This window comes from Squalius cephalus (assembly GCF_949319135.1).
Source record: "Squalius cephalus genome assembly, chromosome: 2".
Lineage (NCBI taxonomy): Eukaryota > Metazoa > Chordata > Actinopteri > Cypriniformes > Leuciscidae > Squalius > Squalius cephalus.
The window spans coordinates 62,154,730-62,172,656 of record NC_137123.1 but is presented as its reverse complement, the minus strand read 5'-3'; the positions used below and the strand labels follow the sequence as shown (position 1 = coordinate 62,172,656).

Sequence of the window (17,927 nt, the reverse complement as noted above, 5' to 3'; positions counted from 1 at the left end):
CCACGGAAGCAAAGTAATACAGGATTGGAATGACATCAGGGTGAGTAAATAACATAATTTGTTTTATTTTTGGATGAACTATAGCCTAAAAAAAATAAAAAACTGTTGTTGTAAACAGCAATGAAACATGCAACTATGAATTTCTTTTTTCACCATTCCTTAAGTGGCAAATTTATTCAAACGTAATACATAGTTGGTCAATGCAACAGGCTCATTATAAGACATTTTTTCCACTCAAAATGATTGAATATTATATTTTACATATTTTTACCAGGCTGAATGGGAATTTACACAAGCAAAATTGAATTTAAAATGGTGGCAAAAGCTAATTTTTTATAACTGAGTCAGTTTTCAGGAGTTTATGTTTATTGTCACACGATGACCCGGGAACTTCCTTAATTCTTTTTTTAATCCCTTTAGCAACAGTTTGTTGGGTTAGTGTTTCTTTGCAGTTCCTTTTTTGAAGAAAGGAACACACAGAAACATAAGATTGTTCATTCACACCGGTTTAGGGATAAAATATGAAATTGTTATACATTCAAATACCAGTGTATCTTAAAACATACCAAACGCATCTTATAAACCACAAAGACGAGGTCTAAACGCTCTCCTAAGGTAGAAAGACGTGTTTCCTCAATATCAATGCAATCAGTTTTTGGGGCACTTTCAGATTCTGACAGGAAAAGGGTTCCAGCGAAATTATCTATACTCCAAACACAATACATGCATGAGAACAAAAGCAGAAAAAATAATATTTTACACTTTAAATTATTGTGAATAAAATAATAGATACAAAATAGCCATACAGAAAGGTTTATATAAAGCAGAGATCATGTACAACATAAGAATATATTTAACAAACCAAAAAAGAAACTATGATATCATGATTAAGCGATGCCTGAATCACAACCACACCCACAACACGAAGACAAAAGTCCAAGAGATATGGGAGTTTCCAACTTGGCTCAAAAAAGCTGAGGCCTTGAAATGGGAAAATGTGAATCATAAATCTAGAGTCATGTTTTTAAATGTTCTAAAAGACCTAGACACAAATTCTAACTTGAAAATATAAAAGAAAAAAGAAGCATTTGGTTTGCACTGAGATGTTTTATAGTAGCAAAAGCTATACAGTAACTGACCTAAAACGACATTTACATGTTACACACACTTTGTGAAAAAAAAAAAATATCCTTTAAAATTTGTCTTAAAATTGCTCTCAAACCCTCACAATTAAAAAGGTGTGCAGAAACTTAAGTTCAGAATTCATTTGAATAGCATTCAGAGCTCATCAGGAAGGATCAGAAAGAATGCTTTCAAACCAATAAAGTAATCAGCAAGGTTTTGCACATCATTTATGCCATAATTTCTATCAGAGCTGTTTCCCCTGCCAATTTATGACATCTATATTTAATTAGGGCACTATCTATTTACACTGAGTGCAAAAACAAAAACTTTTTTTAACTAGCTCCGCCCACCACTGCTCAATTTACCTTTAGTACAGAGTATTACTACTATTTACACTTTGTGAATATAATTGCTATCACTAAGTGCTATTTGTTGCTATTGTACTTGGTACAAACATTATATACACCTATTTGCACTCAGTGAAAATAGAATCCACGCTTTATTTTACACGTACACCAAGTCTACACACTGGACACGTGTCGCATAGAACCCAGGGCGAGTTAGATTAAGCATTCACCCTTCACAATTCGGTCCATTCACTATGGCCTTCCCGATAGAGGGATGTTCACGTTTGCAATTGCCACGTCTATTTCGCCGCAAAGTGAAAAGGAAAAACAAAGCGTTGTGACGTAATAATAAAAAAAAAATCAGTTTGTTTCGGTGAGTTCGACACGGCTTGCCATTGCGAACTTTCTGGAAAAGCTTGCTCCGGTTGGTAAACACCTTCGAAATAATATTTGGTCTGTTGCCATTACGTACTGACTAGGTGTGGTTCAGAGTCATTAGTATTCATAAATCATTCATTTAATTCATTTCAGTCCGTCGAGGTCAGACGCCCGCGAGAGTAAAAACATGAACTCACCAGAGTCACTTTATGGTAGAAAATGAACTTGTAATTGTACTTTAAACAGACAGACAGTTTTTCATGTTTAATGCAGTACAGCAATCTATAGTATAAAGTGCTTTTAAATAAACGTGACGTGACTCGACTAGAGAGATGAATTGCAGAGCTTGTGCAAACAAATCCACATCGCTATGATCAGATGCTTTCTCAACAGCTGGTTTCTGATTTTTTTTGGTTTGTTTATTTTGTTATTGAGAAGAAAGCGCACAGCACATATTTACACATTCATCTAAACATCGTTCAGTAGTGTGAACGGTGTTGGATGTTCGCTAACAGTATACCGGTGCTCACGTATTTTGAACTTCCTTTCACCCCTAAGCGAAGAATAAAAGTATATCAGAGCCTTTTTGCACAGCCGAAGTTGTGTTGACAGCCTTAAGCCATTGCAATGCCCCCAATGTAGACAAGGTGCAAGTGTAATAGGCACTGCATTTACATCCAGAAAAAACTATATAAATAAATGCATATTAATATCTAGTTACAAACAGTTCCATGCAGGTTGGGAATTTGTCAATATAATTGTGTTAGTATAATTTAGAATTAAATCTCATGTCAGCTGTGTTGATCTTTGTCCACTGACAGAATACATCAGATTTTGTTCACACAACCAATTCAAATTTGATTAGCTATCCGATATCTAGTACGGTTTGATGGGGAAAAAAACACTCCCTACCGTAACCCTTTGTCTTCTGCTCTCAGATCAGGCATAGATGAGCACATCTTGAGTTAATAAAGCTTCGTCACCACTGCATTTAAATCCACTCCTTTCCCGATCGTCCAGTGGACACTAGTGTCCTTGAAGTTCCAAGAAGCAAGAGGGTAGTGGGTACCAACACGACCAAAAGGGACAAATTTGCACGTATATTGCTTGCACCATCCTGCCAGCTTGCTTCTGGAAGTCACTTCAATGTCAAGGATTTGGCTAAAAGCTGTGCCGACTATTTCCTCAAACGCAGGTTAACACACAAATGCTGAAACTGACACAAACTACACACAGATACAACTGATTTGCAAACAACAGTGTTGACAATCCAGCCTAAAGGTCAGATTTGGGAAAATTAAAAAAAATCCCTGCAGTGTGAACACAATGAAGCAGAGGGTTAATTTATGAATACATTAAAATTGTTTGTTTAAAACTACTAGTTTTGAATTTTTAAATTATACAAAGCTGACTGCTCATTTTTGAAAAGCAAAGATTGTCCTTGTGAACGAAGATTTGCATGTCGATAAGATGAAAAAAACAAACACATTATGTGGATTTGTTATGGCTTCTCCAACAAACTCTGCAGACATTTTCACAGCAGATGTGTCCATTTCTAGAAAGTAAAATAAGCAAGAAGAATTTGTTTAGAGCAGCAAAAGCAGGAACAATGTACTGAATAACATGCTGACCTGAGAAGTAAAGAGCTAGATTTTGATGTTGATCAAATTACTTGTACTGAAATTAAAGATGACAAAGCATGAACTTCAATGAATGCTCAACTTTGATTTTAAACAAGGTAAATCAGGCTGTTTCAGTCCAGAAACTCACTGATGTGCAATTATCTTACCATTAGGGCTGTCACTTTTGAGAAAAATCAAATTCGAACGGATATCGAATATCAAGCAATATATTCGAATATCTACGAGTAAAATGTAAAATGAAGTTAACGAACAACCTCGAACCATCAGGAAACACCACACGGTCGCTGAATTTCACAGCGCTTCATGAAGTTTTTGTCATCTTCACAATGTTTTTTTTCTTTTGCGTGAAAAAGCCGTTCGCCGGAGATGTGTTAAAAGATAGCGGAGTGCATTCATGATTAGGCTACCGGTATAATAATCCTCCTGGCGCCGGGTCTGAGTGAGTAATGTACTCTCTTACCTTTGTTCTTTGATTAACATTAATGACACTTTAAGACCAGCCACTGTGGACAGAGACGCGATCTGACACGCGTCGCATTTTCTCACATCTCTACGTTCATTTAAGAAGATTTATTTAAATAATTTAAGACTGCTCTTATGAGGACACTCGACAAAACGGACATTTGGCATAATTTGTGTGTTGTGGTTTGTTCAAGCCCGAAAGAGAACTCGATACTGACACGCGTCTCTTCTGTGGGTCGTGTGTGTGTGTGTGTGTGTGTGTGTGTAATAGGCAGGAATTACAGCGCGGTCTCTTTAGTCTTGTCGTTATCTTCCATTTTCAAAACAAGCTAAAGTTATTATTCTATTATTATGCTATTATTCGCTTGATCTGGTCATGCGCTGCGCTACTGTACGGTTAGAGCGGCCGCACTGGATGAGATGGCAAACAATAAAATAAAAAGCAAACGGTCTAATCATAGACTGTAAAAAATGAGCAAAACATGGCACTTTAAAAACCGGATAGTTTATTTATAGTTCGATTTCGGATTTTTCACGTCATGTTCGAATGCATATTCGAATATCGAATAAAAAGTGACAGCCCTACTTACCATCATTATTTTGCTTATGCATCTTCTTTTGCATCTTCTTTTGCATCTTCTTTTGCATTTTCTTTTGCATCTTCTTTTGCATCTTCTTTTGCATCTTCTTTTGCATCTTCTTTTGCATCTTCTTCTGCAGCTTCTTTTGCATCTTCTTTTGCATCTTCTTTTGCATCTTCTTTTGCATCTTCTTTTGCATCTTCTTTTGCATCTTCAATATTTTTCTCTTTTTGATTCAGAAGGTTAACGACTATGAAATCACAAATATAAACAAACAGGAGTCAAGGACAGCTAATAACTAAGAGTGTCAAAAAACACATCAGATTCAGAGAATGCAGAGAAAACATTGCTATGCTTATTTCAACATTTTTCCAGTGTCTTTATCATCATCATCTTTATCATCATCATCATAATGTGATGATATAATTTACTTTTTAGAGAACATGCAGTAGAATTGTAATTGACAAAGAGAACAAACCACTGTTAATACAAGTAAAATTGTTACGTCCATCTATGTAAAGGACTACTGATGTAATTATTTCTCTGAGAAACCAACCTTTTTTTTTTTATAAACTTACCAGTGCTGTCGTTATTTCCTTTAGCTTGGCCACCTTGATGTTTAAACAAATAATAAACAATCAGCCATAAAATGAAATACAACTCGCTTTTATATTATGCTGACAGTCCTTAAAAGTTGGAAGTGAACTGATGCCTTGGTGCTCAACTAGCAACTCCAGAACAAACCATAATAACATTAGCTTTACTGAGAATATACCATAGATTTTTTTTGAATGTTTGTATTAAGAGATGACAGTTTATTACATCTTACCGTTACTGTTTGACTGTGTTAGAGTATATTGTCCTTTAGTATTATCAGTGAGAAAGAAAGAAGATCCATGAGTTTATCATGCACAATGGTACAGTGAAAGAATTACTACTAATAAACCATATATATTCATTAAATATAACAAAAATGTTGGCCTAAATGCCTACTCATAAACAAATACATACATACAACTATGTAAGGGATAATGTAGAGCGAGGCAGTTGTTATAGCGGATACAACCCCGACAGTCTTGAATCAGCCTGAAGGGGTTGTATTCGCTATAACAACCGCCTCGCTCTACATTATCCCGCTTATTACATGGCTACCCACCAAATAAATCAATAATTTGATGCAAAATATTGATTTAAAAAGGAGTTTATTGATTTAAAAACGTTTGTATTGCTTCCGCTAAAGAAAATAGTCCATTCCGTCTCTACGGTTAGAATCCTGCGTCCATAGCAACGCTCTGTTTTTCATGGCAACGGTGTGTTATACTTAGCAATATTTCGTGATAACAGACCGCATTCTACATTAGAATTCAACCAAGCCATGTAATAAAAAAAGATAAAGTCACTTTTTAAGGTATATCTTTAAAGGGCTTTATTTGAAGTCCTCTGTCCTCACTGCACCATGTTGCATCTGTGCTGTTTATGTATCTGATACCATGATCCATACTGTATCTCTGTAATGCTGACTAAAAGTTTTCTGGTAGTTTCAGTGTTTTATATTCCTTAACACAGTCATGTCTAATAAATGTGATTAGATCAAATATTCACAGCCAGAGTGTAATGTAAGAATTGCAACAGGAAACAACTAGCGTTTACAGAAAAACAGTCCAGTCTCGAGTCGCACGGGTATATCTGTGGCAATAGCCAACAATACATTGTATGGGTCAAAATTATAGATTTTTCTTTTATGCCAAAAGATCATGAGGATATTTTGTAAATTTCCTACCGTAAATATATAAAACATGTATTTTTGTGAGTGAATGCGGCACAATCTTGAACATAAATGGAAAACTTTAAAGGAGATTTTCTCAATGTTTCGATTTTTTTGCACCCTCAGATTCCAGATGTTCAAATAGTTGTATCTCTGCCAAATATTGTCATATCATAAACCATACACCAATGGAAAGCTTATTTATTCAGCTTTCAGATGATACATACATCTCATTTTAAAAAGAACTACCCATGTGACTGGTTTTGTGTTCCAGGGTCACAAATGGTTGTCTAATTGAAATAACGATGGTGGTGTTATTAAAGAATATGCTTGAAATAAAATATGTTGGAAAATGACATACCTTTTTTCTCTCCATCTAGACATTTCAACAACCCTGAAGAGAGAAAAATTGTTAATAGTATTTACATGTGTATTGAATGACCCCTTTCAAATATTTGTATACTAAATTACAGGTTTGGCACAACTGACACTGAAGGTCCATGCACACTGAGTCCAAAATTTCCGTATGCGTTTTTTCGCATCCAGTGACTCTAAATTGTCAAAACACCTCTTAAAATGCTTGCTGCAGATGTGAAAAAAGCAGAAAATCGAACCCGATCCGGATGAAAGTTTCGGACTCAGAGTGCAAAGACCTTTACTCCAAAACGAATAAAAACTTACCGCCTATACATGGTGCATCTCCACAGATTGGAGAAACACAATCTGGTGTAAAAAACAAAACAAAAAAACAATTACAAGTTGATCAATTTAACAGACGAAGGGGTCACAGAACGTGTTTTTGCACTTTCCACAAAAAAAGTTTTTTATTTTAAAAGCTGAACTTCTTTTAACAATGGAATGTACAAAGTACATACAAAGTAATGCAGTGAAATGCCCCTAAAAGTAGGCCTACTGTACAGTATAATATAAAATTCAGCATGTTAATATTCTAATATGTGCTCTAGCACTTCAAATTATTTCTAGCATTGCACACTGAATAACCAACACGTAGAGCTAAAAATGTTCACAAGAAGAATGCAATTAGTTTTCTTGTAAAACAGGGCTAATATTAGAGATGAACACTTGCTTCTCTATGCTCTATTTTACAACATTAACAGCACTATAAGTCTAAATCGGCTTTATGCACAGCTGCACTACTTCCTGAACTTCAGCCAGCTCTTTGTTTCCTGTCTGCCATTATTGGACAAACTGATTAATCCAGGTGTGTCTGATTATTGTTACTGAGGTCAGGCACACCTGGATTAATCAGTTTGTCCAATAATGGCAGACAGGAAACAAAGAGCTGGCTGAAGTTCAGGAAGTAGTGCAGCTGTGCATAAAGCCCATTGTAATGATATCTGTCTCCAAATACACCTTCACAAATTAATAGACTACTGAGTGACTACATAGCGGATACAGTGTTTCCCACAGGATTTTTTGAGGACATTTTCAACAGTGACGAGAATATTTTTTGTGCGCCAAAAAAACAAAATATAGACTTTATTCAGTCATTTCTTCTCTTCTGTATCAGTCTCTGGCGCGCATTCACGAGAGCACATGCGTGACATTCTCGTCGCTTCATAAAATTAAGGTTGAACCACTGTAGTCACATGGACTATTTCAGCGATGTATTTCCTATCTTTTGGGCCTTCAAAGTATTAATTAAATAGCTGTCAATGGAGCCCCTCCTGCTCGTGTGATTTCATAAAAAATATCTTAATTTGTGTTCCTAAGATGAACGAAAGTCTAACGGGGTTAAAACGACATGAGGGAGAGTAATTACTGACATAATTTACCACGTTTTCCCTATTTAAATACAGTTACTCGCGTAGTGTAACTCGACCTAGGACGGTGACACAAAACAAAATGTTGAGTTGGTCGAGTTACACTACGCGAGTAACTGTATTTAAATAGGGAAACGTGGAGGTGTTTGGTAGCTTCTCTGCTTGGCCCATATTGAATGAACTGGGCTAAGCTAAGTGCTAACAAAGTTTCGCCGCAAGACAGTGCGATTTAGTGCACGCACTGAGACGAGAGAGGTATGTATCAACTCGTCTTAGTTAAGGGGAATAACATAGTTTAATATGAAAAAACGGTGGAGTATCCCTTTAAAGTAGGAAATTACTAGCGAGCTGATCGCATGAGCAAAATCACAGCCTTTTGTGATTTGATAAGGGCACTAAGCCAAATCATGCTTTTGATATTAGCTCATTTCACAGATACTTTGCCAAAGTAATAGCACAAACCACAACGTTAGAGACATTTTAGGTTTTTATGAGAAGTTTAACAATATCTTCGATTCATGATACTGTGACAGATTAGATTGGTGATCTAATGGGTGATCTAATGGGATCTAATTCAGTTACTGAATGGGAAACACTGGGTTGGATAAATGCAAGGGAATCTACAGACTCAAAAACTCCTTCAAAAAGAAGAAAATAACAACATCAAAAAAGTTGATAAAATTTGATAAAAAGTTGATAAAAGATAAAATAACACAACAGGAAACCTACTGTGAAAGGGTGGGCATAATTTATACAGGCCTAAGAAGGCGGCAAACAAGATCCCGGGGATCCCGAGGATCACACCGATCAGTGTAGCTGTCAACCCAGCTACGCCATCTGATTCAGCTGAACAAAAGAACACAAGAAAGAAACATAATACATCTACTAAATTACACAAGTGATTCATAATGCACTTCATAAAGGACTGCATAATGATCTCCAGGTCAAAACTATCAGCAATCACAGAAATCAATTAAAGCTGCAAGCAGCGATGAAAGGGCCCTCGCACCCGTGCCATCAACACTCGGTGGCTTTAGGAAGACAGAGCATGGTTGGGAAATGTACATTTAAGGAGGTATATATAGTAAGAGTATGTCAAAGTCAGTTACAAAATGTTTTGTATAATGGTGATAATAGCATGCTTCATGACTCAGCTAAGTGTTGCTAGCATGTTTAGTCTGTTTCTAGCATGCTTAGTACACAATAATTATGTGGTTAGTACTGCATTACTGTGTTAACCATGTCAGTTTCTGTTGCCAGTAGGTGGCGTTATGACTATAACTGAATATGAGCATGGATGTGTGTTCAGGACAGAACTCTTATCAAACTTGTGAAGTTTGGTGCAAATTGGACATTGCCTTCTTGAGTAACAACAAAGTCATGTTTCATTGAATTAGCATTCTTTAGCACTTAGCTAAGCATTACTAGCATGTTTTAATATGTTTCTAGCATGTTTAGAACTCAATGGCATTTTTAACATGTTGCTAGAACGGCATCAACGTGTTAAACATGTCACTTCCTGTTGCCAGTAGGTGGCGCTATTACTATAACTGAACATTCTCATGTAGATGTGTTCAGGCCATGACTCTTATCAAAAGTGTGAAGTTTGGGGCAGATTGGACATTCCATGCCTGAGTTACAGCAAATTCCTATTTAATTGCAATAATAGCATGCTTTAGCACTTAGCTAAGAGTTTGCTAGCATGTTTTAGCATGTTTCTAGTATGTTGTTAGCATGTTTAACACTTGCTGGCACTTTTTTATATGTTATTAGGAGTCCATAACAGTGTTAAACATGTCACTTCCTGTTGCCAGCAGGTGGCGCTATTACTGTAACTGAATATAAGCATGGTCATGTGTTCAGGACAGAACGCTTATCAAAAGTGTGAAGTTTGGGGCAGATTGGACATTCCATGCCTGAGTTACAGCAAATTCATATTTAATTGCAGTAATATCATTCTTTAGCACTTAGCTAAGTGTTTGCTAGTATGTTTTATTATGTCTCTAGTATGTTGGTAGGATGTTTAGCATCTACTGGCATTTTTTTATATGTTATTAGGAGTCAAGAACAGTGTTAAACGTCACTTCCTGTTGCCAGCAGGTGGCGCTATGACTATAACTAAATATGAGCATGGACATGTGTTCAAGAGATAACTCTTATCAAACATGTGAAGTTTGGGGTAGATTGTACATTGCCTTCTTGAGTAACAACAAAGTCCTGTTTCATTGAATTAGCATGCTTTAGCACTTAGCTAAGTATTGCTAGCATGTTTTAATATGTTTCTAGCATGTTTAGAACTCAATGGCATTTTTAACATGTTGCTAGAACGGCATCAACGTGTTAAACATGTCACTTCCTGTTGCCAGTAGGTGGCGCTATTACTATAACTGAATTTGAGCATAGACATGTGTTCAGGCCATGATTCTTATCAAACGTGTGAAGTTTAGGGCAGATTGGACATTCCATGCCTGAGTTACAGCAAATTCCTATTTAATTGCAGTAATAGCATGCTTTAGCACTTAACTAAGTGTTTGCTAGCATGTTTCTAGTATGTTGCTAACCTGTTTAGCACTTGCTGGCTCTTTTTTATATGTTATTAGGAGACCACAACAGTGTTAAACATGTCACTTCCTGTTGACAGCAGGTGGCGCTATTACTATAACTGAATATTCTCATGTAGATGTGTTCAGGCCATGACTCTTATCAAACGTGTGAAATTTGGGGCAGATTGGACATTCCATGCCTGTGTTACAGCAAATTCCTATTTAATTGCAGCATTTGCATGCTTTAGCACTTAGCTAAGTGTTTGCTAGCATGTTTTAGCATGTTTCTAGTATGTTGTTAGCATGTTTAGCACTTGCTGGCACTTTTTTATATGTTTTTATATGTCCACAACAGTGTTTAACATGTCACTTCCTGTTGCCAGCAGGTGGCACTATGACTGTAACTGAATATGAGCATGGTCATGTGTTCAGGATAGAACGTTTATTAAAAGTGTGAAGTTTGGCGCAGATTGGACATTGCCTTCTTGAGTAACAACAACATCCTGTTTCATTGAATTAGCATGCTTTAGCACTTAGCTAAGTATTGCTAGCATGTTTTAACATGTTTCTAGCATGTTTAGAAGTCAATGGCATTTTTAACATGTTGCTAGAATGGCATCAACGTGTTAAACATGACACTTCCTGTTACCAGTAGGTGGCGCTATTACTATAACTGAATATTCTCATGTAGATGTGTTCAGTACAGAACGCTTATCAAAAGTGTGAAGTTTGGGGCAGATTGGACATTCCATGCCTGAGTTACAGCAAATTCCTATTTAATTGCAATAATAGCATGCTTTAGCACTTAGCTAAGAGTTTGCTAGCATGTTTTAGCATGCTTCTAGTATGTTGTTAGCATGTTTAGCACTTGCTGGCACTTTTTTATATGTTATTAGGAGTCCATAACAGTGTTAAACATGTCACTTCCTGTTGCCAGCAGGTGGCGCTATGACTATAACTGAATATGAGCATGGTCATGTGTTCAGGACAGAACTCTTATCAAACGTGTGAAGTTTGGGGCAGATTGGACATTCCATGCCTGAGTTACAGCAACTTCCTGTTTCATGGCGAAACATCGAAATTTATCAGGCCGCCGAGGACCCGCCCTTTGACGAAAACTCAAGATCTTCGCAATTTAACGTCGCAAAGGCCTTAAGATTACACTCACCAAATTTGAAGATGATCAGATTAAAACTGTAGGAGGAGTTCGTTAAAGTACGAGGCCTGAAAATGGCAAAAACTGCACAAAAATCTGAGAGGAAGTTCAAAATGGCTGACTTCCTGTTGTGTTTAGGGCTATGCTCCAAGAGACTTTTTTGTAGGTATTAGGTCATTACATGTATGTACCGAATTTCGTGCACGTACGTGGAACGTTGCGGGAGGCGCACTCCGTTGAAATTTTATAGGTGGCGCTATCGAGCCATTTTGCCCCGTCCAATTCTGAAACCTATATCAGATGTAAATTTTCGCCAGTTCTGATGCGTGTGCAAAGTTTTGTGAGTTTTCGAGCATGTTTAGGCCCTCAAAAATGCAATTAAATGCGGAGAAGAATAATAATAATAATAATAAACAGAGCAATTCCAAGAGGGTCCTCACACCATCGGTGCTCGGGCCCTAATAAGTGTGATATATGACAACTAATGTTAAGCATGTTAAATTAATGGTCAATTTTGATTTAATATTGCTTAATCTATTTAACAGGGTTTTAAATTATCAAAACTCTTAGCAAAGACGTCCAAACTGATCACACACCACAACACTGGTAACATCACTTGCCCACCGATACCAATATCAGTATTTTCACTGCATTTGTGATTTTTTTTAATATACTGGGTAAAGAAACCAAATGAATATGAATCATATTAGTTGGCTTAATTTGTTTAGTAAATATTTATTTCCTTCAGTTCTTTTCATGCATAAGCATGTTAAAATGTATTATATGTGTATTGTATGCTCAATCATATTTTATCTATCATTTAGACACCAGTGAAATATCACAATTCTCTATTCCAATTTGATACTACAGCAAAAATTACTAGCCTAATTAATGTAAATTTAAAATATTATTAAAGTCCCTGTAAAGGCAATTCTAAAGAATAAAAAATCTAAACACAATATAAATGTGAGAAATGTATTGCTAAAACACATTACAAAGACTGTGAACTGTGAAGTACTGAATTGTGGAGTAAGACCATTAAACAGTTTTTCACCATTGCTGTGTTCAGGATTTTTTGGGCGGAGCTAAAAAGGTGGTTTTGATGACGCACTGGAGACGCTGAGTTCCTGGCCCCGCCCCTACTGTCAATGACGCGCTGGAGCCGCTGACTTTTTGAATGGTTTTGTTTAAAAGTAGACATATCAAGCTTTCTATAGATATATTTCTCATGTTTGTGAGGCAAGTAGCCTATACGCTGAATTTCGGTTCATTTATGAGACGCGCTCCAGTTCACGCGCCGGCGCCTCCGAGTCCTGATTATATTGTCTGCTATATTTGCTTCTTATTTATTAAATCCAGGCAATTGATGAAACATTGATTAAAATTAAGATACAATTTATACAAAACAAAATTCACTTTGAGAGAAAGGCTTTCTACAGAACAAAACTTAATTAAGTGGTCAAAATCCTGTCTGACCAACTCCAAATGTCTCCCGATATATTGGGCATCTTATGATCCTATCTCATGCAGTTCCCTTTTCATATAATCAACATAGATGAAATTTTGTATTAAAAAATAACATTATATTATTTAAACCTAAATATGAAACGTATGTTTAAGTTTTTTAAGTTATATTTAAGCGCAACACCGCTCCACTTACATGCTCTGGTGTGTAGCCTATACATGCATGTGTGTGTGCGTGTGGGGGAAGGGTGTGACTTTGCGAATAATAATCGAATTATACCCAGCGATTTTCGAATATTATTTTAGCCTGAAGTGCCCATCCCTAGAAGGAACATCTCAGCACCTCAGCACTTTGCTCTATAGTAAGTTATATTAAAGAAAATTGCAGTCTTACCTTTAAACAGATCTCTCTCATAGACCGGTTTACTGGTCTTTCTACTTGCTTTGTTCTCTAGTGTACAGGTGTAGAATTCATCTGGATTTCCATTTTTTTCAACTGTAATGGTATTCTCGAATGCCGAACCCGTCAGTTTTTTTCCAGCAGAATTCTTCCAGATGACTGTTGCATTGTACTTGCAACTTAAATACACAGCACCAGGGCTACTACTCGGCTCTGTTTTAATCACAGGTTGGGGGACCGACTCTGTGAAAGAAACAATGAAAAAGTCAATGAATGTTCAGTCCACAGAGAAAACAAAATATAATTAAAAACAACTACACTAGCCTTGGAAAAAGTGTGACATGTTTGTTTTTTAGTACAAACTATCACTTAAATTTTTTTTTTTTTACTATTTTAATAAATTGTTCATTTGGACGTGTACCATGGTAGTAGTACCTTAAAGTACGGTAAATGCCAAAGTGCATGAATATCAGTACCATTGTCACAAAGTACAAAGATATAAGAATCAGATACCATCACTGTACCATGATTCATTGTACTCCAAGATATTTCCAAGTATATGTTCACCATGTTACTAGTCATATGTCTTGGTATTTCTATTGTATTCCAATAAACATCACAGAATGCATTGGTACTGCCACACATAGTTTTATTTTTGCCAGCATGATAATAATAATTATTGTTGTTGTTACATTTAAATTTGATTTAGCTTTTAAACAAATAAAAAAAGAAATAAAACTATGGAACAAAGTAACACTTCTTATGCTATTACAAAAAAAAAAAAAAAAAAACTTTATAATAATATGATAATAAAATTAGGCTTTTAAAAAGTATTTCAATAATCAATATTCACTCACCCATAACAGTCAATGTGAATCTTTGTGCCTGCTCTTTTCCGCTGATGTCAATGGTATAAACTCCACTATGTTCGACTGTTAGTTCCTTAATCGTGATATTTCCAGTCTTCGTATCAAGAGTTGTGATGCCTTTGAATCTCGGATTCGGGGCTGTAATTTCTCCATCTTCCCATTCAATCGCCTTAACAGTTTCACCATCTTTAATGTGTTTCCATGTGATGCTGGAGACAGGAGGAGGAAGAGGTTTATCTGGACCAAAGGAAACTTCACCACCCACTGCACCCACCACCTCTGTACCTAATAATTAAAATATGAGAGATTATGTTAGTCAACATTCAAAAAGCAAGTCTCATATATATATATATATATAAATATACACACATACAGAAATAATGTTCACATTGAGACCTAATGTGCTTTACTATTTTCAACCCAAGTAGTAACTCAATTTAATGTTTCATATCTATTTTTGTTTTCCTTTAGCCCATTTCTGTTTATGTATATGATATTCCACATAATCAAACAAAGATTAAAGCTCCAATATGTAACAATTTTGTAATAAAATTTCCGAAAATAACTCCAGTTGTGTACTTACAATATCTCAAAAGTCTCCACAGATTTTTTATTTCAGAGAAATTCCGATTTTAAATAACTGTCCGTCCCGGAGAAGAATTGTCGCCTCTCTGTGACGCAATGTCCGCACTATCCTTTTTTTCCGGTGTGGACCATGTGATAGGATATTCCACCACACCGGAATATCACATGGTCAAATGCGGAAGTGGTGGTTATAGCGTTATAGCCGTAGACTGTATGGTTATAGCTGTTATGGATCACGATTACTCTTTGGCGAGTATTGAAGTGCCAACAAAACGAAAGCGTCCATATTCGGATACACGCAGACTGTGTGACAAACGGAGGAATAAAACCCGGATAAATATCGGCCAGGCGTTTTCGAGATGGAGAGAGCTGCGCGACAATCTTGGACTTGACAGAGACTCTGCTCTCGCGAGTGTATTGATAGACAGGTAAGCAAATCAATTATGTTTTATTGTACAAGTAACGTAATAGTTACAGTAAAGATGATTTTAATAGATATGAATTAATGACAAATTAGCTGTAAGTTGTAACGGGATAATATAGCATAACATTTCACGTTCCTTGCAGTTCATTAATTATGATGACATAAAATAATACAATCAGACATACAGCTAATACAAAAACGAATAAATTACCTCATCAGTGATCATGATTCATTAATTCCATTTAGATACATCGCTAGATGGTGAAAACGCATTAAAAACGACATCTCCCAACGTCACCTCCTTCATAGCATCATCAAGCTTCGCCTTTGTTATTGTTGGAAACTGCGCCCTCTTGTGGTCAAAATTTTTTACATATTGGAGCTTTAAAGTAACAACATGTAACTTTTCAACCTTCATAATATATTTCCAAGACCCTTGTGATAGTACATCGACTTACAATAGGTTGAATGAGACGTCTGCCAGAGCCTGACGGGGTCTGTATCGCTTTTACTGGCACTATGTAACTTCGGGGTGCGGGTAGTAACCAGCGCTCAAAAAGAACTACAAAATTCGACTGCTTTACGGCATACGTCACTTTGCCCACCACTTCCTCAAATGTGGCCAACCAGCGCGTTTGTTTTCGTACGTCTGTTTTCGTCATGGCTGAAGCAGCAGCGAAACGTAAGAAGTCCAAGGTTTTGTCGGAGTAGAGTCGGAAGAGGAAAAGGGAGAGTGATAAACTGAAAGGCAGGACGAGGATCAATATTGGTCGAGCGTTTGCTCGCTGGCGTTAGCTTATGGAGGAGGAGAGTTACCAGACCGATGCTGACTTGGCCGTCATGCTGTTGAACTAGTAAGTAACTGTAAATTGCTTGATAAACGTAAAAAATAAAAATAAACGTTCATGCCTAAGCTTTTACAGAGGAAGTCGACCCAAAACATTCTGCATTCTGACATCTTCTTTCTCAGTCCCACATAAATCACAAATTAACATCTACATCAGTACAAAACCTGAGAAAAAGTGTTTTAACAGGGTACGCTTAGTATTTTAAAATGTACTTATCCCACCCTATTTTTCACACAATATTTTTTAGGAAACCATGCATATTTAGATTGCAAATATGTTTTCGAAGATACTGGGCTGTATTCTGTTAGAAGTAACTTCCTAATAAAGTAATTATTCCATCTACTATCAGTGATAATAATAATAATAAAATAATAATAATCAATCCTTTAATTGCAACATCAGGTCGAAGACTCACACTCTCCTTATTCACATTTCCTTTAAACAAACATTTTAAACCGGATGGTATTGAACAAATTCTGCGTTGGTATACAGGGGACCATTTATATGAAATAACTCTTTAACAATACCATTATCAGACAAAAAGTTATGTCTAAATGTTATATGCCTGCTATTCCAAATTATACAATTGTTTGGAGAAAAATTATGTTTCCATATAAGTATCCAAGGGAGTAGCACCGGTCTGTAAAAATTACTTCATCTAACTGGAATTATTTCAAAGTTCCATTGCAAGAGAAAAGCCTCCACCCATTTTTCACAGATTAGAAGAAGCTAATCGCCGGCTAGTTTCCGGTGATCACTAAACGTCAAGAAAAACTTACTGTTTGGGCATAGTATGGTATCGAAATATGTAATATAGATTAAATAAATGTTGAGAACACAATATATAAATATAAATATCGTTTATTAACAATATTAACTATCAACGACACGCCTTTTGTATGGGTGTAACGTTAGGCCTTGAGACCTGTGGCTAATAACTAAGTTAACGTTAAAACAATAATAACTAGGCCACGCCGTGAATTTGGTTATCTAAAATACACCGGAACCATTTAGTATTTGTAAATTGACCTACAATATTATAATATATTTTACAACTAAACGGTTTGAAGAGGCCAAGAAGAACGTTTTTTTGTGTGCTATCATAGCTCGAATGCTAACGGTCACATCGCGTACCTGAAACGGCTCCTGAGGCGATGATCACACCGCAGATGACGACCAACAAGTTTCGACGAAGCAACATCTTTATACAAAGTACACTTTCATGCACTTTACTGCTGTATTTCACGCAGAATACAGTATCCAGGCCAGCGACACACCCGAGACGCCAGGACAGAAAGGTTTGTGAGGAAGAACTAAACTAAACGAAACCGAAAGTAATGGGCGGGCCGGTCAGACGTTCCGCGGTTTAATGTGGACATCTAGTGGCCGTATCACAACAGTACTAATCAGCAATTATTTAAAATAGAAATCTTTTCTAATAATATAAATATTTACTATCAATGTTTATTAAATTAACACATCCTTGCTGAATAAAATTATGCATTTCTTTCAAAAAAAGAAAGAAAGAAAAATTACTGACTCCATAATTTTTG

General features: G+C 36.3%; 1 protein-coding gene across 2 annotated transcripts; it reads right to left on the bottom strand.

Annotated features, from left to right (window-relative positions):
- Window positions 1–799: 799 nt before the first annotated feature.
- Window positions 800–17,717, bottom strand: LOC307145977 (CD48 antigen-like). 2 transcript variants are annotated; one of them, XM_079849678.1, is made up of 10 exons: window positions 17,509–17,717; window positions 14,506–14,802; window positions 13,643–13,891; window positions 8,815–8,931; window positions 6,983–7,024; window positions 6,663–6,695; window positions 5,366–5,398; window positions 5,115–5,147; window positions 4,546–4,786; window positions 800–3,405 (listed from the first exon to the last, which is right to left on the bottom strand). In XM_079849678.1, exons 1-9 carry the CDS (start codon window positions 17,573–17,575, stop codon window positions 4,560–4,562), a joined length of 1,098 nt encoding a protein of 365 aa, XP_079705804.1. In that variant the 5' UTR covers window positions 17,576–17,717; the 3' UTR covers window positions 800–3,405; window positions 4,546–4,559. The 2 variants fall into 2 exon arrangements, with proteins under 2 accessions (XP_079705804.1, XP_079705805.1); XM_079849679.1 differs by lacking the exon at window positions 5,366–5,398 and having other exon boundaries at window positions 17,509–17,713.
- Window positions 17,718–17,927: the final 210 nt, after the last annotated feature.

Bases quoted from the DNA above. Each gene is read 5' to 3' on its own strand.
- LOC307145977 (XM_079849678.1), bottom strand. From the start codon at position 17,575: ATGTTGCTTCGTCGAAACTTGTTGGTCGTCATCTGCGGTGTGATCATC. The intron at 13,892-14,505 runs GTGAGTGAATAT...TTTCTTTCACAG, and splicing joins ATTCACATTGACTGTTATGG to AGTCGGTCCCCCAACCTGTG. The intron at 4,787-5,114 runs GTAAGTTTATAA...GTGATTTCATAG, and splicing joins AGGAAATAACGACAGCACTG to TCGTTAACCTTCTGAATCAA.